General features: G+C 38.3%; 2 protein-coding genes across 3 annotated transcripts in view; both read right to left on the reverse strand.

Annotated features, from left to right (window-relative positions):
• Nucleotides 1-215: 215 nt before the first annotated feature.
• Nucleotides 216-17,794, reverse strand: LOC139938068 (fructose-bisphosphate aldolase, muscle type-like). 2 transcript variants are annotated; one of them, XM_071933446.1, is made up of 8 exons: nt 17,658-17,794; nt 9,610-9,763; nt 7,220-7,431; nt 6,311-6,529; nt 5,822-5,905; nt 5,120-5,294; nt 4,204-4,403; nt 216-3,465 (listed from the first exon to the last, which is right to left on the reverse strand). In XM_071933446.1, exons 2-8 carry the CDS (start codon nt 9,716-9,718, stop codon nt 3,373-3,375), a joined length of 1,092 nt encoding a protein of 363 aa, XP_071789547.1. In that variant the 5' UTR covers nt 9,719-9,763; nt 17,658-17,794; the 3' UTR covers nt 216-3,372. The 2 variants fall into 2 exon arrangements, with proteins under 2 accessions (XP_071789547.1, XP_071789548.1); XM_071933447.1 differs by lacking the exon at nt 17,658-17,794 and adding an exon at nt 13,329-13,468.
• Nucleotides 17,795-19,023: 1,229 nt separating this feature from the next.
• LOC139938555 (rRNA methyltransferase 3, mitochondrial-like) overlaps nt 19,024-25,655 on the reverse strand; it is a 31,860-nt gene continuing 25,228 nt past the window's right edge. The window contains exons 2-4 of the mRNA XM_071934127.1: nt 24,815-25,056; nt 23,342-23,500; nt 19,024-21,772 (exon numbers count right to left, since the gene is read on the reverse strand). Of these exons, the coding sequence (XP_071790228.1) occupies nt 21,285-21,772; nt 23,342-23,500; nt 24,815-25,056 (889 nt within the window). The 3' untranslated portion in view covers nt 19,024-21,284. The remainder of the gene's footprint in view (nt 21,773-23,341; nt 23,501-24,814; nt 25,057-25,655) is intronic.

A 25,655-nucleotide genomic window follows, 5' to 3' on the forward strand; every position in this document is an offset into this window, starting at 1 on the left:
AGGTGCTGTATAGTTCTACAGCGCCTCAGCAAAACAAATAGAAGGGAAGCCTTCTAATATCATTATCTTCAAACTGTGTAAATCTGTGGACATTGTGTTTTGTGTTTCAAAAAGTACCCAAATCCTTTAACCATTGGACACTGGTTCATTAATTAACTGAGGGATTGGGATATTTGTGTAATATGAAAGACTAAGACAAGAACACACATTACATGTATATTGGTTAACATTGGTTGCTGGTAAAGATTTATTGAAATGTAAAAGCAGAAGGAAACATTTCACTCCAATCTACAGGTATTTATTGCATCGAGCTTCTATAACACACCAACAATTTGAAAGATCATTTAGAAGAATATACCGTGCCATCAAAGGTTCAAACCCTACAATAACTCATGAAAATCTGACAAGACTAGTTCAAACTTTTGGCAATATTTATACATGATCTCAACGAAATTGATTATTTTTAATTGGCAGTTCATTTACCCGTCACTGATTTGAAAGAACCTGTAGTTCCATAAACTGAGTTTTCAAAATCCGATTCCAAGTCCACGAATTCCAAGGTAATGAAAATATCATTGGATTCCCAAAAATCAACTTTCTAAAGAGGTTTTGGGACCATTTTGTTTACTTACAACGAAAAACAACATGTGAACAAAACTGAGTTGCAAGTAGTTATAATGACCTGGTGAAATATAGGTATAAAAAAAACATTGTTTTTTGGTTACTTGAGAGTCAAAGTTGCTTCAGATTTTCAATTTTGTTAGATTTGTTTCTCTGTCAATGGTATTTTATTTACCAGTCAGTTTCCCTTGAGATTTATTATTTGATATTAAGGCCGTGTCCGAAACGGCGACTTCGGCTCCAGCTACGGCTATATCGCGCGTGTCTGCCTATTCTTCAACACTGGTAGACGCGCTGATCTAGACGTAGCTGTAGCTGAAGTCGCCGTTTCGGACACAGCCTAATAAGAACAAACACATGGCCTGTATTATAACATACATTATTGCATACCCTGAAATTCATCTAACATACTTTGTTAGACTAGCCCATTCCATCACATCCCACTTTTGCTCTTTTTAGTAAAAAATAAAGTAAACAATACATATAAAGAGACATCTGCAATTTTTGCTGAACATCGTTTCCTGTTGCGATAACAATCAGTGCTTTGTAAATACTTTTCTTGAACAAAATCAAAACACTTTTATGGTTTCTTTTAATATACTTTTTTTTTCATTCCAAAATTAAAATATCTTTCTTCCACCTTCAGTAGAAATACACAATTTCAGCTTAGAGATCTTTTACAAAAATTTATACATTTCTATAATAAATTGTTAGTACTTTCTGCCTGCATAATGATGGATGAGACTACGAGTTTAAACACGACATCTTGACATTTGAAGTTAATTTAGAAATTTGTTTTTGCCCGAACACCGATGTGTTTTAATCACTCTATACTCTGTGCTTTCTCCAACTAAGTTCTATGAAACTAATCCACATGCAAATCACTTGTTAGCCTGAACATCTGACGTCACACTTTGAGGCTCGCAAATAACGCCAGCGACCTGCCTCAAAAAACGACGTGTAGATTCACCTTTGACCTCGGTCATTTCACATAGAGATACGCAGTCAAATTCTATTGCGGACGTGACAGCAGTGACTGTTTGGGCATCTATGTCACACCGCACTGCAGGTATCATTGTATCCAATGGAATCACTGGATTTAGCGGCAGTGACCTGCCTTTATCCTTGTGGATAAAGACAGGGGGCACAGTCTAATCACTTGTGTGCTTAACACACATCAGTGTAAGGGTAAACAAATAATATATATACTCTTTATCCCTGATGCAAAACTAACATCTATGAAGTTGATTTACTTATTACCGAGTTTGATGACATCCAACAAACCAAAGGCTTTCTGTATAGGATGGGTTTCCATTGTTTCCCGCCTCAAATTAAGTCTCATCTTTCAATTTATTTGGTCCAACCAAGCAAAATATTCAGCCCTTGCAATCAAATAAAGAGAAAAAACCTTATTGGATAACAAGGTGGCTCATCAACCGTCGCATAGGATACCAAACCAGATTGTATTGCTTCTGCTATTGGTCAAATGGCTTCCAATAGACTGGCCCCCCTTCAAATGTTTCCATAGTTCAATTGCCATTACAGAAAGCCCATTGGATACATGGCCCTTCCATAGCAAAACTCAAAGACAAAATAAAAGACATTTTGAGAAAAGCAAGTACAGAGATAAGCTGTTTTGCCTTAAAAACATGACGAAGTGCAAAAAAGCCCAAGATAGGACATGTTATATTCAAATCCACACAAAGCATGCTTTTGAAATTTGTCAATGGGGGAAAAGCCTCCTCAATTTAACAAGAAATGATCTTGCATAAAAACTCAAACTTTTGAACTGGATTTCTTTACCATGGAAGGATCATAGAGTATATGAAGATATATCATTAGCACCTATTGTACATATAAAGCTCCATTGAAGGTTATAAGCTGATGTTCGGTTCATGTTACTAAACACAACACAGCAGTCTTAACTGTAGGATCAACTACTTGCATAAACACACGTATTGAATGTATTCTTTTACAAACAGATTCTGAGGTCACAAGTAATGATACACGTACAACAAAACTAACGTTCTCCATTTTGGCATTTCATCTCATTTTCTTAAAGTTTTTGTCAGCTCTTCGTTATGTTCTTCTCAATCCATGCAAGATATCGTTGACCCAAACTAACAAACACTTGATGAAAATCTCACTAAATATTCCCGACACCATTTTGAAAACTATTGCCAAAAAGTTTCCTTTTTGGGGAGGGGCGTGGACTTGGGGTGTTACTCTAAGCACATCAGGCTCACCTCAAACCTCAAAGTAAATCCAGGAGAAACATTTAATTCAGAATGCTATGACAATCACTACATCAGTCGTACTTGGCTGTCAGACCCAAGAACCCAATTTCATAGAGCTGCTTAAGCACAAAAAAGCTAAGCACAATCAAAACATTCTTACCAGAATAAGGTTACCAGCAAAAACAGCATTCCACATGTACTAACAGGTATCCTGCTTATTTGTGCTTAACAGAAACTTTCTAAGCAATATTTTCTGCTTAAGTGCCTATGAAATTGGGCCCAGGGGCAGCAGACTTAACCCATTTTCAATTTGTCTTGGAACCTATAGCAAGGGACTAAACCCTCTTCCATACCAACTGACTAAAGTTCACCACAAGAGGGGGCTATCACATAACCATAAACATCTCATTAGAATAAACAGAGCAGCTTGATGGACTATAGTATCACAAACTAAAACATTTTTTATTTTATTGATTGAAGACAGTTGATGTTGCTCACCATGTGAGGGCGCTGTTTAATATTGGTGGTTGGCGACAAACAGCGAGGCTTCGGTGGCTGCTCCGGTGGCTCCGCCTCCATATTTTCCCAGGGCTGCCTCACCATTAACCTGGTAAAATGAAAGGAATATCAAAATATTTTATTGATAAAAAAAAGCCGTCGCAGCCAAAAGAAATTTTTTACTGATGAGATTATTTACAAATCAAAAAGTACAAAATACATAAAAATGAGGAGTGAAACAAAAATATTAAACTTTCGTAAACTCTTTACTAATCTGATACTTGAGGTACCAGTAAACTCAAAGAAGTATAACAAAAAACCTAAATATTATGTTAGAAATATTAAATTAAAACAATTTGAAGAACTTTACTGACATTTGTACAATTTTTCTTATACAGTAAGCAGGCACAATTTTTGGACCTTTGATAAAAGTAGGTACGCTTTATCGAGTACAAAGCCTAACCTACATGTGCACATGAAGTAGGCTATAACATACTTTTAGGGCCTTATTAATAACCGGCTGTCTACCCATGGTCTGCCATTTTTTTAGTCAAACCGCACGTAAGCGTTAAGATAACATGGTGTGCGTCTAACCGTACATGCAGTCTAAAATGCGCAAAAACAAAACAAATACAGGAAGCAAGATGTATCGTCGATAGAGTCGATATAGAGATGGTCAAAGTAGAAATATTTGATATCGAGGACAAGGGCTGTACACATTTTGAGGCTTTAACATACATGTGAGGCTATCCAACTACAATTATTCTGATTTTTTCCAAGGGCAAAACAATATTGGAAAACAGACTAAAGTAGGAATAAACTTAGGCCTGGAATCTTCAGCCCTTACCTTGGCACGATTGAGCAGCTCCTCCTGTGCAGCCTTCACATTCTCCTTCTTACCTCCCCAAGCCTTGAGCACACTAGCCTGGAGGGCACGACCGTAGGAGAAGGTCAGGGCCCAAGGCTTCTTGCCCGGGTAAGCATTGATGGCATTCAGATGAACTGATGCCCCTTCCTCAGACTGACCACCAGACAAGAAAGTCACACCTGAAAATGACACATTATAATAATAATAAATAATAATAATCAAGATTATTAATTTTGGTTTCACCAATATACACTGATGTGTGAAAGCCCTGTATACTCAGTACTTTCCCAAATTCTGTGAAAAATCACAGGCATATTACTCGGGTGGGATTTGAACCCCCAATATTTGCAATTCTAGAGCAGTGTCATACCAACCAGACTATCGAGATTGCCCAATAGCTAGAGACAGTTCGAATCCTATGTGTTAGCAGTGGGTACTGCAGCGATTTAATAGATGTTAAATTTGCATTGGGGATGAAGACATTTGTAAAGCGCCAAAATGCTAAAGCCTCTAAGCGCATAAAGAAAACAATAAAATGTGAAAGGTACAATACAAGTGGGCAGATTACAAATAAGCAGCTTGAAACAAATGAGTTTTGAACACAGACTTCAAACTCTTTGAAGCTTTGCCATGAAAAAAAAACAAGCCTGTTTGGACTCGACGCTCATGAGAAGAAAAAACAAAAATCAAAGACAAGCAGAGTGAACTGCTCGAAATGTCGAGACCAAACCCAACATCTCCCTCAAAAGGGTATCAATACATGGTTGCAACCACAAGCTTACTATCATGTTTAGTCTGTTCTTAAAGATATACATATATATATATATTTTTTTATGCAAGTCGCCAGACACACAAGGGCTGAAAGCCACTTCAAGGTGTAGGCTGTGTTGGTTACCTGGCATGGCTGGAGGTACAGTTCTTGACAAAGCAACCACTGTGGCGCAGCCCACCTCTTCTGGGGTGTTCTTAGTAGGGCAGCTCTGTCCGGCAGTCACCATGTTTGGCTTAAGCAGGGTACCCTCCAGGAAGACGCGGTGGTCAATCAGGGCCTTGTAGGTGTGTGAAAGAACCTGGGTACAAACAGCAAAATATGTGAGTCATACTTTCAATAGTGTGGGTTCGAATCCCCAGCCAGGACACTTGTGTCCTTAAGCAAGACACTTAACTAGACACTCCTTCTAGAGTACCTTGTTTGGTATATACGTGCGCTATATAAGACTTTGATAATACTATTATTATTAATTATAACAAATAAAAGTCTTATGAGGAAACTGCCCACATAGGGCTATCAGTTGGTAGAGCACTGGCACGTTTATCCGGAGGTCGTTGGTTTGAGTCCCACTCTAGTAAATATTCTTTGTTCAACCCCAAATCAAAGCCTTATAAAATGCACATATCCACCAAAGGGTCCTAACTACACCACCGAGTATGCCCTACTAGAGAGGCAAAGTCCTGTCACAACATGTAGCAGCAAACAATATACCATTATTTGGAAGATCAGTAGTTGTCAAATCAAATCAAGAAACCCATTCAAGGTGTGTGTTGGGATTCAGGACAGTCAGGGTTACCGTGAAGGTAAATACTTTGACTCACTAACCTGTTCAGTCACCTCCTGTGCCCGTTCCAGGGTGTGTGATCCGTCTGAAAGAACCTCAGGCTCAACGATTGGCACCAGACCATTCTACAGAACACAAACAAATACAAACTGGGTTGTTAACAAACACACTGACATTTATCTTAAGTAAAGCCTGGTTAATATTTCCAGCGAATACCAATTCGCAACGAATAATTCGGAAGAGTTGAGATGTAATAAAATCCTGCAAAACATTTGCGTTGAATACAGAGCTGTGCTGTCAAACCCACAACAAGGTTGGTTTTTCTTTCATTATTATCTGGCAACTTCGATGACCAATTCAGATAAACTTTTCACAGATTATATGCATACGTTGAGATACACCAAGTGAGAATACTAGTCTTTAACAATAACCAAAGGTGTCCAGTGCCTAGAACACAGACAAATTTATGAGTCATAAATTAGTGGCAAGTAAAGAAAACTTTTATCCTACTTTCCCCTGACCCACTTTACCTGCTGGCAGATGATTGCGTAGCGGGCCAAAACGTTGGCGTTTTCCCTCATGGCAACATCGGATGGTGTCACGTCCGAGATCTTGAGTACGCACCGCCACTTGGCAAAGCGAGCTCCGTCCTTGTAGTACTGAGCGCAGCGTGTGCCCAGATCGTCCAATCCCTGGGTGGTGCACTCGGCACAGTTGAAGCCAGAGAGGGGAACCACACCCTTGTCCACCTGTTCACATCAAATACAGATAGAAATTCAACGATCAGACATGATATTTGACCATTGAAACAAAGCAGGAGCATTTATTGAGAACAAAAGCTGACCTACATGTGTACACACGGTGTAGGCTCTAATAGATATTTTAGGATATTTAATTAACAAAAATTTTAAAGGTTTTTCCAAGAGCAAAACAATCAAATCAGACTAAAGCGCCACTTTCACATGCATAGCTTGTCTGCTCTGGTGAGCATAATTTTGATATGCTTAGCTCCTTATTGTGCTTAAGCAGCTCTATCAAGTTGGGCCAAGGAACAAATTTCATAAAGCCTGCAAGCATAAAAACTTGCTAGAACAAACTTGCTCCACAGAAACTGCCAACTAGTCAAATTCCATAAAGCTTTACAATGTCACAACTGGTGCCCTACTCATTTTTTTGCTTAGCATAGAAATTTGCTTAGCAGTATTTTCTGCTTATCAACTTTGTGAAATTGGGCCCTGGTATTGGTCATAGGCCCTTTTCAAGACCACAGCTTCAGCTTCAGATTCGGTTCCAGGCTAGCTTGGCCCCGCAGTTGTATTGACAAGTACGCCTGCTTTGCATATGCGCTAAGGACTTCAGGCGAGAGAACGGAGCCTGAAGGCAAATTCAAAGCCGAAGCCGTGGATTCCAAAAATGGTCATAGAGGTTGGGTTACGCACCTTGATTCCTGGGACGATGCCCTTCTCTTGGATCAGCTTAACAAACGGTGTTCCGTCGTCGCTCTTCTGGTACAGGGTCTCATGGAAGAGGATGACTCCGCTGATGTTGTTGCTGATGGAGGGGTCTGTGGTGAACAGGAGCTGACGGTACAGACGGCGATTCTCCTCGGTGTTCTCCACGCCGATGTTGGCAAATCGCTTACCCATGGTCCCTATCAAAAGAAAGAATACAAGAATGGTGAGTTGACAAGAGTCTGGTTCATACTTTTTTTGCTGCAACTATATTGTAGGAGTCAAGATCATATCTACTCATCCTAACTATTCATTGCAAATTTGTGACATCAAAACTTGTATGGCAATTGCCCTGCAGAGAATAACCTCATTCTTGGCTTACTGCTTGGACAACATTGCTTGTTTTAGCCATGAAGGGCGATTATTCCTCACATAATTATGAAAACTGTATCTACTCCACACAACGATTCAACATTACGTTTAGTACACTGTACTTTGATCATGAGCTGCTGTTTTTGCTGGATAATTCTATTCTATTTTGAAATTTATTTCCTTATTTTTCATCAAACACATTGCTTACAGAGTCATTTCCTCCTCTTTGCCAACTTGTCAACGGCATGAATTTTACACTGGCCCGCAGGCCTGTAGACAAAGGTGAGTGATTTTAGTGTTGGGCCAGTAAACTCGCGACCAGTCCTGTCTTTTTCATTTGAAAAACACCTCAATGGGTACAAAATGATATTTAAAGGCAGTGGACACTATTGGTAGTTGCCACACACCAGTCTTCACACTTGTTGTATCTCAACATATGCATAAAATAACAAACCTGTGAAAATTTGAGCTCAATCACTCATCACTCTTTCAAGATAATAATGAAAGAAAAAATACCCTTGTCACACGAAGTTGTGAGCGTTTAGATAGTTGATTTCGAGACCTCAAGTTTTAGGTCTCAAAATCAAATTTGTGGAAAATTACTTCACTTTTGAAAACTATGTTACTTCAGAGGGAGCCATTTCTCACAATGTTTTATACCATCAACCTCTCCCCATTACTGGTCACCAAGTAAGGTTTTATACTAATAATTATTTTGAGTGATTACCAATAGTGTCCACTGCCTTTAATCCGTTTGGAGTCAAATTTGTATCTCTCATTTCAGGTGAGTATCAAAATATCTACAGGCCTACTTACCCACAAGACAAGTAACATTTTAATCTTCTCTTAGTGCTTGTCCAAGTAAAAACAGTTATCATAAAAAAGGATTCGGATACTTTTTCAAAATGTCCACAGATTTACATTGCACTTACAGGGTTTGAAGATAATGATAGTGCAAAGCTTCCCTTCAAATATTACTAACTAAGGTTGTGTAGTTTTTGAGAAATTAGTAAAACAAGTCACAAAATAGTTTTGGTCTCATGAGACAAAAATTATTTTAGCATGTAAAATCCCCTTAACCAGTTATGATATTATACCAAAACCATAGCATAACTGGTTAATAATACGTTTTTACATGCTAAAACTGAGACGAACATTATTACTTTTACTCATTTCTCAAAAACTACAGCACCTCAGTAAGTAAAATTTCAAGGGAAGCTTTCTACTATCATAATCTACAAACTGAGTAAGTGTAATATATATTTGTGGACATTGTGTTTTTTGTTAGGAAAAAGTACATATACCCTTTAAGCAGCTATTTCTTATTAAGATTCTGGTCTAGATCATTTTGAGCGACACGCCCTGCAGTCTTGTTGAATTTTACCCCAGATTCAAGCCCTGTTGTCAACTGCACTTAGTCATCATTCCCTCCACCCAATTAAATCAAGTCAAATTCCCTCCATCCAATTAAATCAAGTCCAAATTCCCTCCATCCAATTAAATCAAGTCCTGCGACAAAATCTAGAGTCCTCAAAATTGTGTATCCCGTGAACTCTGAAAAAGCACATTATTGGTAATTACTCAAAGTAAATTGTAGAAGCGTAGAATTACTTGGTAATGAGCAATGGAGAGCTGTTGGCAGATAAAACAATGTGAAAAACGGCTCGCTCTGAAGTAACGTAGTTTATGAGAAAAAGGAAGGAGGTAATTTCTCGCTCAAATATTATAATAATTCAGGCTTGGATCCTTTTTAAGGGCATGATATTGAAATTGAAATTTAAAGCACACAGATTTGTGCAACAAGGGTGTTTTTTCTTTTATTATTCCTTTGCAACCTTGATGACAAATTGAGTCCAAATGTTCACAGATTTATTATTGTATGCATGTTGGGATACACCAATTGAGAATACTGGTCTTTGACAATTACCAATAGTGTCCACTGACCTTAAGGGTAAACTGAAAAAGTTGCAAGAGCTGATAACTTAAAATGACTCTTAGTATAGTACCTGTACTCTCATCAGCAGCCAAGATGCCCTTTCCTGGTGCTACAATCTGGCGGGCTGTCTGCGCCAGCTCTTTCCTGAGCTCCTGGGTGAGTGTTGATGCGGCGGCCATTGTGATTTAAAGAGATTGATCTAGCTTCCAAGGTTATGAAGTAATCTGTGCATGGGGAATGACAAACAGGATTTGAAATATTCCACTAGATAAAAAACAATCATAGATTAAGCACACAAAGCGATCATAATCCTATTCATGCTAAATAGCCTGGGGTGGATAGGACTAGTCTTATCTTGAGTTAGGACGAGTTACTCGTCCTAACTTAGGACTAGCTGTACGTTTTTGATATCTCTTAGGACTAGTCCTAAGTTAGGACTAGTCCTAACTCTTTGTGAAATCGACCCCTGGGCAGCAATTGGTACCAACTTAGTCATGTTGTTGACTTCCAAGCAGTCCCCCCCCCAACCCACAAATACGACAGCCTCTATTATACCAAAGACTTGTAACAGTCGTATTAGAAGTCCTAGTTCAAGTTTTCAGTTCCATAACGTACACTGTATTTGTACCCTACATGGGTTAAGTCCAAGGGAGTCCAAGCAATAGCAAGGTTTAGCTGCACGTGACCGTCAAACAATTTTGTGTCATTTCTGGGTGACGTCGTCACTTTGAGCTTATTGTACGCTCACGTATGACGTCTGCGCTTACGTACGTACCTAACATGAAAAATGGTCACTCCACGTATGCTTAAAACGTAAGATTTTAATGACACAATTTTCTGACATTCACATTCACGAGGAACATGCAGCTAAACCTCCCTAATAAAGGTAGAGCAATGCATCAAGTCTGGTACAGTAAATGAATTTGATATAAAAATTACATGTTAAAGGAACACACCGGCCGAATTGGGCTATTTGGGCTAAAAAATAGACTAAGATATGACTTCAACGGTCTTCCAGGAATGAAGAAGAACAGTCCTTTAAAAAAAACATCAAATTTAGCCGTTTTTGAGCATTTTAAGACAAAAACGTTCTAACCAAAAAATGGTACAAACAATCACGTGACCTAGTTTTACTTTCAGCCGTCTAAAAGTAACTTACTTTACCAAATTTAAATCTTTTTTTTACAAAATTATTTACGAATAATTGACGAAAAAGATCATGCATTCAAATTATCGCTACAAAATGTAAATAATGGTGAAAAATCTAACGTAAGATTCACATTCAAAGAGTCCGTGTAACGGAAGCTTGTTATATGGCCACTTTGGTTTTTTAAAATCATTTTTCGCTAAATACATGACATTTTGATGATTTTTTTTTTATAGCAACCATCTATAAAAACATTATTTATGATTCTACACCCCTAAATTGCGTAAACGGTGAGCCGGTGTGTCCCTTTAACTTTAACCCCCTTGTGTCTCGACTAGGCTACTATATTTCTGAAAGTCAGTGGTAACTCAAGGAGCAGGGTAACTCAACATCCAAATGCTTGGACTTACAAAAATGTAGATGAGATTGGTATGCCAGTTCCAATGACAAGCGAGTATTATTTGGGCCTGCAGGCGCATAATCTCAGGCATGGATGATTGGTTATTGAAAGGGCAAAGACACAAAGGCATTTTTTTTTTGCTCTTAAAAAAAGGCACCCTTTAAAGAGGCATGCAACTGTAACTTTAAAGAAGAAGGAGGAGGAAACTATAAACTTTCAATGATGATTGTACAGTATTTTTCAATTTTGAATGGTGAAACTGAGATTAAAATAAATAGGAAATCAGCTGATCCAAGGAAAAGTTGCACGACTGTACACAGAATTTGTAAATTTGTACTGGAGCATTTCAAGGACACAAAGGCATTGACCAGGAGGAATGGAGGCTAATGCCTTCAATGCCTTCGTGCAATCAGGCCTCATTATACATGAAGGCCTAACACAGCACCAACCACACACATTATTGTACACACATAAATTATGTGCACATACTGTACATGACATTGCAAGCCAGTCTGCCGCCAATCTTCGCAGTACGTTATTACACTACACAGCTGACTGATCCAATGTTATAATGACAAGAATTCAGCAATGAGAGCAAAGTTCAAGTGCCACCATTCACAGTTATTTGTGCATACATGTATCAATGCAGAGTTTCTGTTCCAGTTCTTTATATTTCTCTAAAACATTTCAATGCTTTATTTCGGTTCATCTCATGGGTGCATTATTTCATTTTACTTTGTTTGTTTGAATGTCCCATTGTGAACGCATTAATATTTGATGTTTGAATTAATTATATCATATTTATTTCTATGGTTTTTGTCTTGACAAATAATAACTTGATAGAGTAATTTAAATGTATGGGATTATTTGAGGCAGAGGTGAGGTATCAATACATAACACATTGTGTATCTAATTGCTAGATTATTCTCGTCTTGCCACCGCGGAGTAGATTTAAACGTAATGTAACCTTTTTCAAAGTCGGACCTTCCTAATATACTTTAGGTGTATGACGTGCCCCTGTAAAAATATACAAGAGTTGTGCAGACTACCATGTACTTTATCAATCAATCAACCACAGAGACAGCAAGGGTCCATCGCGCCAATCTTCTGTGTCCACATCCTACAGCCTCACGCCTCACAGGCCGGCCAAGTTGTTGGGCCCAGGATGATCGAGGGCGGCCTCTAGGTCTCTTCCAGCCAGGAGCTGGTGCTAGGCCTCCCCTGGAGTTGATGACGATGCTTAGCTTTTTTAGCTGGGACGTTGTTAGCTAGGCGAGCGACATGACCGACATAATGTACTTTATGATGCAAAAAATTTCAACACTGAATATTCCGGGTTTTACCTAAAATGTACAGGTACTCTTTAATCAGTACCGGAAGTACACTGGCAATACTTTACCACAAAAAAATTAGAAAAGGCAGGTACCAGCAAGGTGGCATTGTGAAACAACTTACATGTAACTAAAATTGCCCATACAATATGTATACTAATGTATGTAGATTAGTGAAAATGACCGAAATTAAAGACCTTGACGAACATGTAATCAGACATGATTTTAAATAAATTTACCTGCACACACAAAACTCAACAACTGTTTTCACAGTTTCTCTGCTCTTAAAAAATTATAGATAAAATCACGTTGGAAAGTTACATGGCAGTTTTCAATAAAATTGAAGGAAAACCAAGCAGTTCAAATAGCAGTTCCAGGAAACGATGACAAGTAATTTCTGTCTGCCATGGCTATAACGACAACTCAATTTCTTCCTTCATCAGCATGACCATGGATTCCAACACTTCCTGGTCAATGCAAGGTAAACCTAAAACCTGTACATAACATGTACACCATACATTACAGTTATATGCAAACTTTTGGCATGACATAGAACACAAATGTCCACAGATTGATTTACATTATAAGGAGGTAATTAATTGAGGTAGGAAGAAAATAAACTCACAAAAAAAGTTATGTTTTACTAAACAGTTAGTTTTATCATGGAGGAAGAAATTTAATGTGATTATGTCTGTTTTTAATGTTGATTGGTTTGTTCTTAACTCTTAGATGCAGGGCCGAAATAGTACCAGTTCTTTTTACTGATATGGCTCATCCTTGGTAAATGAAGAAAACAGTTAGGGTGACAATTCATACAATCAATTAATTAACGATGCTATAGGTTTTAGAGCTGAACATGTAACAACACATCTACTGCAATCATTATGGTACTGTGCAGTGATAGTACTTACCAAGCGCAGAACTTTTTAGCAAACTCACTGTACTTCAAAAGCTCAAGAGTATTTAAGGGATTTTGCTGCAGCAGTGAGTAACAATTGCTAATACTTTGTGTGGTCTGTACCTGTGCCACGTTCACAGTTTGTTCTGGTATTTTTAGGTGGTACAATACACACTGTAGGGCCTTGCCCTATGCATAGTCATGGCTCACTTGGCACAGTTCTTTCATTGTACACAAACATCAACAGCTGTGAGGGTATGAATATTCATGGAGCGACCCAAACCCTGCCACACCCCTGCTCTCAGCCAATCACAGGAGACATTGCTGAATCACACTATAAAATGTCTGTGACAGATTTTGCCAACTGGACATGTTGAATAAATCATGAGTTGTAAACACAGTTGGTAAATACTGCAAAGTCACCAAGGGTAATATTATCTAAATAAATGTTGTGGGAACAATTACTCAAGGTGCCCAGTTTCAACTCTATGGTTTCACTCACTACCCATGAAATAGAAACTCAAGCCAAGAGGGTCAGCACACTGTTAATAAGGCAAGGCTGAAACATATCCATGAAAAGTGTTGAAATAACCATGGAGCTAGCTTCCTCCAATCCATAATATAACATAGGGAATGAAAGTTGACATCTATATTACTATTAGCTCCTTGAGCGAGTGGAGCTGATAGCCCGTCCACCGAATTTAATCCGGTGTTGTATTCTCCTGCACTGAAGACTGAAAATACTGTTTGAAACTTTGAGACCACACCGATTTTTATCCAAGCCAACGCTTCTCCCAAATAAGTAGGCCTGGGCGAATTATTCGAATATGCGGTTAATGGCGAATAGGTTTTCCTATCTGTAACCGCGAATGCCTTTTTTTTCTAAACCGGATATCCGCATAGGGCGCGAATAGCTATTTATAAACCGGATAGTTCTGCAATTACAACCAAGTAACCGGATATTCTTTAATATCCGAATATCCGCGGACGTCGGGCGACAACTGATAGGAATGTTTTGTCTGAATCCTTATGAAATTTTTATTAAGACAACATAAAACAGCATAAATTAAGTATTTAACTATGCTCACCTCCGTGAAGAGTTAAAACAATGACATTTCTGACGTAATTTGTCCAATGATTACGAAAGTTTTCCTTCACGTAGAGTCAATCACGATCAAACGAAAAAGCAAATCGCCATCTTTAAATTAGATCCGGTTATTTTTATGAATGAACCGAGTGACACTGTCTAAAACTAATATCAATCCGCCCATACAATCTCATTCACAAACGAACAGCGTCCTCTAGCGGAAAAAAAAAAAAAACCTATTCGAATATCCGGTTAATTTCGGATAGTTGGCCAGCGGTATCCGAATATCAAAATTTCACTATTCGCCCAGCACTACAAATAAGTTTTATGTACTTGTACTCGCAAGTTCACCGAGATGGTTGTTCTCATGTTACAAACATTTAGCAGCTTTACCTGTCTAATTTGGCATGATTGAGCTCAGGAAAACAAGTTTTTAATTTTACTTGTCCCACCATCTTTCCAATGTGTTATGTACATCAGTGATGTTCGTGCATGTCTTATACACCCATGCGGCTGATTCTGACCAAGTAGTGTGTTGAGCTTACAATGTAAACTTCTATGCCGGAAGTTGTACCACCCTTTCAACAGCTGTGCAGAGAATACGATCAGCTTTAAGATTTGCCAATGTAGTGCCCTTTGCAAAATGGAAATAGCCTATCCCTCTCGAAGATTGAATTCCAGGTCTGCGCTTTAAAGGCACTGGACACTATTGGTGATTACTCAAAAAAGTATTAGCATACAAAACTTACTTGGGAACAAGTAAGGAGAGCTGTTGATAGCATAGAACATTGTGAGAAACAGCTCCCTCTGAGGTAACGTAGTTTTCAAGAAAGAAGTAATTTTCCACCCAAAAATATTTGAATTTGATTTCAAGACCTCAGAATTAGATTTTGAGGTCTCAAAACCAAGCATCTGAAAGCACACAACTTTGTGTGACAAGGGTGTTTTTTCTTCCATTATTATCTCACAACTTGGCAGACCGATTGAGCTCACATTTTCATAGGTTTGAGGTTTGTTATTTTATGGATATGTTGAGATACACCAAAAGAGAAGACTGGTCTTCGACAATATTACCAATGGTGTCCAGTGTCTTTAACTGACATTCTGTAAAAGGTCACTCTGAGGTATTCACTTCACCCGTCTGCCTGTCACTAATGCATGTGACACTTCACACCAGGTTCAAGATGCATCACTTGAAATCATACCAGTAATTTATTATCAGATAATGTTTCATGTCTGACCTATATTTCGTTAAGAGTTGTCAAGAGAGAAAGGGAAGCAGAAAACAAAATGTTGATCTTGTGGAATGTGAGGCATAAAGTAATGAAATGTCACGTCATGCCTATGTAACAAGAGTCACAATCTGACGATCGCTATTGTATTTAAAACTTGTCTGGGTGTTGTCAGTCTAATGTGTGCAAAGAAGAAGTTATTTTTAGAATGTTTAACGAGTCTGTCACCAACTCTTTCCAGATGAAACAACAATACACATTTTAGTAAAAAAAAAATCAAAGGAAAAGTGTGAAACACAAACACGTAAGCTGCTTTAGATCAAGGACCATGTACTTCTAATGTATCGGACTGCCACCACTTTTTTACTCATTTTTACAGAAGGGAATATCTCATTGAGGGTGAATGAAAAACCTTTCCATGTATCTATCAGGTAAAGTTTTAAAGGCGTAGTCGTCGTCGAAAAGTGTTGGTTCATTTAATTTGATGTCACTTTTTGTAACATTAATATTTTAAGTCTTTTTAAATTATTAAATAAATTTTAAATAATTTTAAATAAGATAAAGTGTACTGTTAACACTGTTACAAGACTTCACTTCCTAATTAGATCCTCACAAGTATTTTTACTTTTTATAAGGCAAAGTAAAATAAATAACATGTTGTTCGTCCCCACCCGACTTGATCTTGGAGGCCATTTTTTGTCATTTATTTTAAAAATAAATAAAAATTAAATCAATAATTGAAATCAATTTACATATTATTGAGAGCTTTTTAAGATATACCCTTCATTTTTATTGAGCAATTTCATCATCTTTCTTAAATGTAGGCCTAACAAAAATGCTATTACAATGCAATTGTGAGAAACTCGTTTCTTTGAAACGTTTTGCCCTTCACGTTTGCTTGCCTCAGTTCTTTTCGAACGAGATCTTTGCACCAGGACGTGATGCCACACACACAGAATAATTTTGGAAGAATAACAATGTATCGAAATGGACACAGAAACACACATGGCAACTTTAACCAGAACTTGAGGTACATACAGACATAACATACTCATAAAACAATAAAACCATCTTCAAATACGATGGTGGCCATCTATTCTTAGACATGGTGGCCGTCTTGTAAAAAATAAAAAAACATGTTATTTATTTTACTTTGCCTTTTTTTGAATCACTGTTGTAAAAATATTTAACTTTTTAATTTTTGAATTGAAGTTAGGGCCTATAATAATATATATAAATGAAGTCTCTACCCAATCTCAATCAGCTGACGAATGGTGGAAAACAATTTCATACATAATTGGAGTTGACGTTGATGCACTAAATTGAATGGGAACTGAACTGAACGAAGTTGCAACTTGGAAGTTTAGCAAAACCATCCTAACCCAGCCGGAATATGTCTGTAACACCCTGCCATTTTGTAACACTTTTCTAGGTCTATATAAAAGATTTGAAAAATTCTGCCTGTTTTCTGGATGTAATAGGCGGTTAACACTTCTTGTTACGACGGTTAGAATAAAAAACATCAGTGTAATTATTAACCTAATTTGGGGCAGGAAAATTTGTGTCATGCACATGCAGCGGAAAATTTGCTTCCTGGAGGGTCAGTTAGGAGTACGATTCCTCCATCCCAGCTTTTGTGGCCACAAGAGTGGGGCTATCTATCGGTCAAATCATTGCAGCAAAACTGACTAATTGTCAAAATAATATACCCCTGAATGGTCAAGTCAAACGTTCCCAAAAAGGGTGACACTACAGGAGAGGCCGCTTTCGCAGCGCCGTCTGCTTATAATTTAGTGACCTTTACCCTTTCAGCAACGGACCTGCACCGACTGCCTTCCTGCACGTAGGCACTTTCTCGGTGAGCAATAGCTACAACTACAAGTTTTGGCGAACTAAAATTACACGTTTCCCAAACATATTCTTATGCATATAAAGCTTACCAAACTGCAATTGTATAAACTGCATACTGTAACACTGGTATGACATGTAAAAACAAGATAGAATTGAATAAAACATCACTTACATGGTTGACAAATTTCGCCGGTTCTTTAGTTACGACCACGACTATCAGCAGAGTGGAAAGAACGTACTCCTCTCCTCCTCGATAACACACACGACGTACACACGTAGCACACACACGGCGTATCGGACATACACACGTACGCGTACGTCCGTACACACGGCGGCCGGCGGCGCAAGAAAAACTACATCACAAGAGGGCGCAGTTCACTAATCTTCCAAAGCAAACCAATCAAACAACTTTTCGGACAACTAAACTTCAGATTTCTTTTCGTTTGGAATGAATGCTTATTACCCCAGAAAGTAGCTCCCCGATCGCTTTTATATGGCCAGTTTTCAAGATTCATCCACTTTCCTAAATTTATCAGTCTCCTAAAAAGTTGACGCAATGGACCCAAATTGTAATTAACTCAAAAAAAGGGAAGGTACACGTTTGGTAATTACTCAAAACAAATATAAACTTAAAAACCGACTTGGTAACGAGCATTGGAGAGCTGTTGAAAGTATAAAACATTGTGGGAAACGACTCCCTCTGAGGTAATGTAGTTTTTGAGAAAGAGGTAATTTCTGGGGTTGTACAAAGAATTGACTAGAGTGGGATTGGAACCAACGACCTCCGGATTAACGTGCCGGCGCTCTGCCAACTGAGCTATCTAGCCCTATATTGGCAGTGTCCCTATACATAAAATAATAAAAGACTTCTAGCTAGAAGTCTTATTCCTATCTGAAAGCACACAAATTCGTCCAACAAGGGTGTTTTTTCTTTCATCATTTTCTCGCAACCTCGATGACCAATTGGGAGCCCAAATTTTCACAGGCTTGTTATTTTACGATGGGATACACCACAAAATTGGCTTTATGATATTTACACACTTTTTTTGCTTTTAGTGTAGTAGTGTGCCCACCACCTTTTCTTTTTATGTAGGAAAATGGGTGGGGTTTTTTTTTTTTTGGGGGGGGGTAAACCAATCGACCCTTCCCATGAAATATGTAAAATGCACATAGCGCGTGCGCACTAACGTTTTGGCTGGCAAAACGAGGGAACATCGCGCTGTTTTGTACACGGCCAATGGATGAGTGCGACGCAGACGCGATTGCGCGTCTGCTTAGTGCACAACTCTATGGCGTTTGCCAACCAACAGGGTCTGTACGCATGCGTGAATGTGATTAGCATATTTCATGGGAAGGGTCCATTAGAGTGAGACAGTAGGCCATGTTGTTTTTGCCATTAAAGTGTGTGTAGCTCATACAAAGAAGATTAAAATGTACCAATAGAAGCAAGAAATATAATAGGACAGCCTTTCTTATTTTTGTAATAATTTTTATTTTTCTTATTTTTGTCATTAAAGCCATTGGACCCTTTTGGTAAACAGTATTGTCCAAGGCCCACACTTCGTGTATCACAACTTCTATATCAAATAACAAACCTGTGAAAATTTGGGCTTAATCAGTCATCGGAGTCGGGAGAAAATAACGGGAAAACCCACCCTTGTATCCGCGCGTTTCGCCGTGTCATGGCATGTGCTTAAAATAAATCTGTAATTCTCGTTAACGAGAATTTATATTGTTTTACTGTTTAAAGCATTTCATGCAATAATATTTTAAGAGAAGTATTTCACCACTACCTTCTGTAAACCCTGAGAGTTATTTGTAAATCTGTGAACTTTTTTTTGTTTTTCTGTACCGAAAGGGTCCAATGGCTTTAATGACACTGGGCATATGGCACAAAAGTGGTGTTTCAGTTGAGTGACTCCATTGAAATTGTTTGTATACTAAAAATGAAAACAATTTTGAAAAAAAATGTTTTTGTTTTTTTTAATTATGCATTTTTTCAAGTCAAATTTGGCCCCAAAGTGCCCTACAATAGACCTTTGTCATGGTGAAGCCATCTTTATTTTCCCCCATTGATAACAATGTAAGTTTACCCAACAGCATCGCGTGAGCGTTCAATAAAAAAACCTCAAACGTGTATTTCATATTCAACATGGCGCCCTTTTCATCTTGCGGTCCCGTCGCGTTTGTGCAAGCAGCATCACGCAGTGCGCCCTCTAGTTCTTATATATAACTCTATGAACCAAACCGAGTGAAGAACAAAATAGTCTGGTTCCTATTTGCATAAAGATTATTAGCATTCATTAGTGTTATTCGATGCAAAAAACATGACCAAGATGGGGGCAGCATTGAAATGAAAGTCTATTTCATTGAGCCTCAAGCATGCTTGAAACCATCTCAACTCATTAGGAGTATGGCTGCACTAAAAATTCCCTTCCCCTATACAGGTACCCATTTACTACTTGAGTGGGTAACAGACCTGATCGATGCTTCGTTTTTAGAAGGGGGGGGGGGGGGGGGCACCAAGACATGTATATGAACCGGGCTTTAGTCATGCTGTTTTCAGCTGCAACACAGCTTCAATGCTAAAGGGTCTATAGTTAATTTTTTGTCCTGATAGACACATTTCTTTTGATTTAAATAGAATGGGTTTGAACAAAGAAAATTTACTAGAGCAGGACTTGAACCTGCAACCTCTGGATTATTATGCTGGTTCTCTACCAAACTAGCTATTAGCCCTTCAGCCGATTTCACGAATCGCTAGGATTAATCCTATCTTGAGAACTTAGGATGGGTTCAATGCATCCTAACGCTATGGATACGGAACTTAACATGTCCTAAGACCTAAGATTATAGAAAAGTTTTGTGAAATCGACAGCTGATGTTGGCAGTCTCCCTATTTTGTTCAGGGGCGCCCAGTCAAAGGCAAGTACAGGCATGATATTTGGGCATTGGAAAAAGTAGGAACATTTTATCCAGTCAGTACAAGGGCTGACTTACATTTACACATGGTGTAAGCTTAACAGACTTTCCAGGCTATTTAATCACATTTTTCAAAGGAAAAAATAATCCTAAATTAGACTTAAGTAGGAAGAGTATCATGTCTGCAAGTAATACAAACTGAACATTTAAATGCAAACATGTAAAATATAGACCTTTATCACGACGAGGTCATCTTGATTTTACTCAATTCCAACTCATTGTAACCAAACTGAGGCTGGAAGATATAATAGTCTGGTGACATTTTTGCACAATGAATGTTAGCATTCATTACTGTTATTGGAAACAGGGAACATGACCAAGATGGTGACAGCGTGATAAAGGTCTATAGCACCTTCTCATAGCTTGAGTTTGGTTTCTGTGCATTTTAAACTAACACCTGTATCACCTCGCTAAAGACCTTTCTTTTGCAACGTCACAGCCAAAGGTTTTGCCAACCCAGGTTGGAAAACTATAGAAATTGCCATAAATGCAAATCAAAAAAAGATCGCTACTGTTTGTGATAATGTTACCAAATTATTCAAAAATTGTGTTTTGTTAAAATCAAAACAACTAATTGTGAGACTTATTTAATTGAAAACTAGCAGAAAATGTTGAATTTTTACGATTGAGTGTTTTACTAACATTCGGCAAACCATCCCAACCAAGGCGATTTGTTTATCAACAAAAGAGGTCTTTAGAATGGCTGAGCCGGGAAAAACAGCTGAAACACAACAGAATGAATGTATTCCTTTCAAGTAGCTCTAGTGCTGTATGTTTAACCACTATAGTTATTAAACATACAGCTGTTAAGAAGTTCTCAATTGTGAATTAAATTCTGCCGTAGTGCCTCAAACAGTATGACACTAGCAGAGACTGCTGCATTTAAACTGTCCACCGCCTCTGCCATGGGTATGTGGACTTTACAGCCTGATGTTTTATCACAGATCTCCAGGGCTTGATAGCTTAACCCTTCAGTTTCACCACCGATAACCAATGCTGATTTGGTTCGCCAGTTAACATCGTGGTAGACTTCAGATTCAAAAACAGGTAAGTCTGTATATTCCTCTTGGCTTTCCTCCATCAGTTTCCTTTGGAATGGTCCACCATGGTTCCGCTTTCTTTTTGAGGGACTCGTCCCCGATTGATCGATGCTTGTTGAGGTGTTGTTATCTGCAACATGCACTGTGACGTCTTCATCCAGATAGTTGGCCATTTCCTTCCATGGAATATTCGCGATGATTGGCATGTGGAAATGAGCACCTGCCCCTGATCGAAGAACCTTTGGCTCCCAAAGGTCAACACATCCTATTAGAGAGAAAATATAGAAGAAACTCAAAGTTTATAAACTTTAGAAGGTTGATCCAATAGAATTTCCAGTTGGACTGAGTTGGTCAAAGATTTTATTCCAATTGAAAATAAAAACCTACTGAATTTCCAATTGGACAGAGGTGGTCAACGATTTAATTTCAATTGGAAATACAAACCAACTGAATTTCCAATTGGACTGAGTTGGTCAACGATTTAATTCCAATTGGAAATAAAAACCAACTGAATTTCCAATTGGACTGAGTTGGTCAACGATTTAATTCCAATTGGAAATAAAAACCAACTGAATTTCCAATTGGACAGAGGTGGTCAACGATTTAATTCCAATTGGAAATAAAAACCAACTGAATTTCCAATTGGACTGAGTTGGTCAAAGATTTTATTCCAATTGAAATCCAAACCAACTAAACTTCCAATTGGACTGAGTTGGTCAGATATTTTATTCCAATTGAAATCCAAACCAACTGAATTTCCAATTGGACTGAGTTGGTCAGATATTTTATTCCAATTGGAAATTTAGTATTCCAATAGAAACCAACTCGGTTCCAACTCCAACCAACTTATTCCTATTGGATTTAAATTGGACTGAGTTAGTTAGGTATTTTATTCCATTTGGAAATTCACAATTCCAACTCATTCCAACTCATTCCAACTCATTCCAACTCAAACCAATTCATTCCAATAGGATTTCCAATTGGAATGAATTGGTAATTTTAGTAAGGGTAGAGAATAAAAAAGTTAAACTTTATACTTGGGAAATTATAGAGAGAGGATTGACGTTAAACACCTTGGGAATAATCTCTGAAATGAGTTCAGCTCGGTTCATACTTCCTGCGAATGTGAAGCGAATATTGATGTCACAACTCTGTTTCCAATGCAAATAATTCGCAAGAGTTGAGCACAGCTCAACCATGGCAAATTATTTGTTGCAAATTTGTAAAGCTTCGCATCTGCGTTCGCATTCGCAGGAAGTAATGAACCATGGCTTTATTGTGGTGGTAAAACAGTTTTGGGTTTGTTAATTATAATAATTTTTAGTCCTGAAAAGTGTAGTGTGAATGAGAGCTTATAAATAGATTAAAGGGTATTGTAAAAGGGACTTTTCTGGCATCCTGCTTTTAAAAGTTTGGGCTCAATTTCATACTTTTACAGCCGAACTACAACAGAATAGGCGCTCTCAGTCTGTAACTTTTGTAGCGCCGTAGTTTTAAGTTTCTTTAGAGGTGGATTAAAATGGCTCATTTAAAGGTCATATTGTCCGTTGTGGATATGTAGTGGTAATGTGTTTGAGTCTTTAATAACTGTTTTGGTTATGAATGATATACCCCGGACGTGATACAAATATGTGTGAGAGCACCCTCAAGGCCGGTTTGTAGTCGGTCGCGCGACGGAAATCTTGCGCGCAATCCTAAGACTGAGGCCTAAAAACCGTGTCTTTTTATGATCGCGCGTCAAGATTTCCAACGCACGACCATCGCGCGACCGACTATAAACCGGCCTTAACTCGGCCTTCACGCGGTGAAAAATACGGCGCACACGACGACAAACCTTTTGTGAGGAGAATCCTCTGGCACTGTGCGGCCACAGCTGAACGAAGGATGGTCCCAAGGTTGCCTGGTTCCCTGATGTTATCACAGATCAGCGTAAGAGGCAGCACCGATGACTGTGAATGGAGTGTGTTCTCATGAGTTGGCTTCTTAAATACACCTTGTTGAAAGAGGAAAGACACAAATTACACAAATTGGAAATTTTAATAGATGGGGCATGTGGTGCTTTACCTGGCTGGCCAAGATTTTTAACCGTTGTCTTTATTGTATATTTGCTTGTGGTAATGTTCTGTGTTGTTGTTGTATGTCCACGGCCTTTACTTAAATCTGGCTGTTTTTCTATTTTTAATAATGCTCTTAAAGACAGTGGACACTATTGGTAATTGTCAAAGATTAATCTTCACAGTTGGTGTATCTCAACATATGCATAAAATAACAAACCTGTGAAAATTTCAGCTCAATCGGTCGTCGAAGTTGCGAGATAATAATAATAGAAAAAAAACACCATTTTCGTATGAAGTTGTGTGCGTTTAGATGGTTGATTTCGAGACCTCAAGTTCTAAACTTGAGGTCTCGAAATCAAATTCGTGGAATATTACTTCTTTCTCGAAAACTACGTCACTTCAGAGGGAGCTGTTTCACACAATGTTTTAAACTATCAACCTCTCCCCATTACTTGTAATCAAGAAAGGTTTTATGATGATAATTATATTGAGTAATTACCAATAGTGTCCACTGCCTTTAATCATTTAGTTAATAAAAAATATAAACAATTCAATGTTTGTATGTAGCTGCTTGGCACCTCTTAAAAACAGTGTTCCACTGAGAGGTCTCCCAGGGTAAAGAATAAATAAATAAATAAACAAATAAATAAGAAAGGTGTGAATAATTTATTACAAACAATTGACAACAAAAAAAAGGCCATTGAAAAACCACTTCACAAAAGATCAAGTATACGACAATCTTCAATGCGCTGCATCAATGTGAGAGTAACAAATATATGTTCTTTCTCAAAAAAAAGCTTGTCACATGTGTTTGGATCAATGGGAGTTAAAATGTTCCTTGAGTCGAACATGGCACAATGCAGATTATCTGAGGTTCAGTGATTCACGGTGAGTGCCTACTCATATTTCTCACAAGAAAATCTTCAAACCACAAATCCTGGTGCTTATTATGAGAAACTTTTTATGTTTAATTTTTTTTTGGGGGTCAAGTCAAGGTTTTGTTGCAGGAAGGATATTTCCAAAGGACTCCAGCAGCTCAAAAAAATTCAAAAAGATTTAGGAAAACCGACGTGTTGGGAGTCATATTAGAGTCAAGCTTTTTTCAAGATTAAAAACTGAGCAAACTGTTTAAAAAGTTTGTAAACCTCTAGTTATCCTTAGAATAATATACACTCATAAAGAGTGTTACCACAACCTTTTCTCATTGTACACATGCACCTCCACTATGCAAGCCATCAAATCATTCTTACCTATAACGCCCTGTGGTGTTACAACATCCGACCACATGGTGATCTCTCTGTAGGGGACTTTGACGAGAACAGCTCTTGTCTTGTGCAAAGGGATACCCTCCAAACTCTGGAGTTGACTGAAGAACAGTGTGTGGGCTTGGACCCCCGAGTTTATAGCATCACTTATCAGACGGCGTCCTTCAATCATTACCCTGCCGGATTGCTCTCTGTATTTGCGAGACTTGACGAGCATCATCAACCGTCTATCAAAAACAAATCAAGAAAAAGTAGATATTTGGAGTCAAATAAGAAACGAAGGATTGTTCTGCGATGGTAACAGGTAATAATGACATTTGGCCTCATCTGCGAATACGTCAGCTTTGAGGACGGTCACCCCTCAAATTTCTACCACAGTACTTGGGATGAATCTGCGTTGTGCTGAAAACAACATTTGGCTGAAAACTACAACCGTTGCAGAACCATCTGTAGTTGAGAATGAAAACTCTCTGAAATTCCTGAGTCCCGCTCCAGGGTGTCCATAAATGTTGCGCTGGGATGCCCTCTTGAACTTTAACCATGTTGAGGCTCCCACAGCTTCTTTTTTAATTAGAATTTTAGTGTTTTTTCTGTCTAAGTCTATGGACTAGTTGTGACTGAGGAGGGCTTGGCTTGGAGTTGGAGTCGGGTCAGGATGAGGGAAGTGTGGAAGAGGAATCACCAAAAAAGACCTAAGGCATGATGTAGAGTCAGAATGAATAGCAGAGACGAAAATAAGCAGGCAGAATGACACAAAATCCTAACATGACTGGTATGAGCTGATTAATCTATTTCATCACATGGTTGCTGTAAAATAGCCTGAATT

The sequence above is a fragment of the Asterias amurensis genome, chromosome 6, assembly GCF_032118995.1.
Source record: "Asterias amurensis chromosome 6, ASM3211899v1".
Taxonomy (NCBI): Eukaryota; Metazoa; Echinodermata; class Asteroidea; order Forcipulatida; family Asteriidae; genus Asterias; species Asterias amurensis.

Bases quoted from the DNA above. Each gene is read 5' to 3' on its own strand.
- LOC139938068 (XM_071933446.1), bottom strand. From the start codon at position 9,718: ATGGCCGCCGCATCAACACTCACCCAGGAGCTCAGGAAAGAGCTGGCG. The intron at 5,906-6,310 runs GTAAAGTGGGTC...TGTGTTCTGTAG, and splicing joins ACGCAATCATCTGCCAGCAG to AATGGTCTGGTGCCAATCGT. The intron at 3,466-4,203 runs GTAAGGGCTGAA...TCATTTTACCAG, and splicing joins AGCTGCTCAATCGTGCCAAG to GTTAATGGTGAGGCAGCCCT.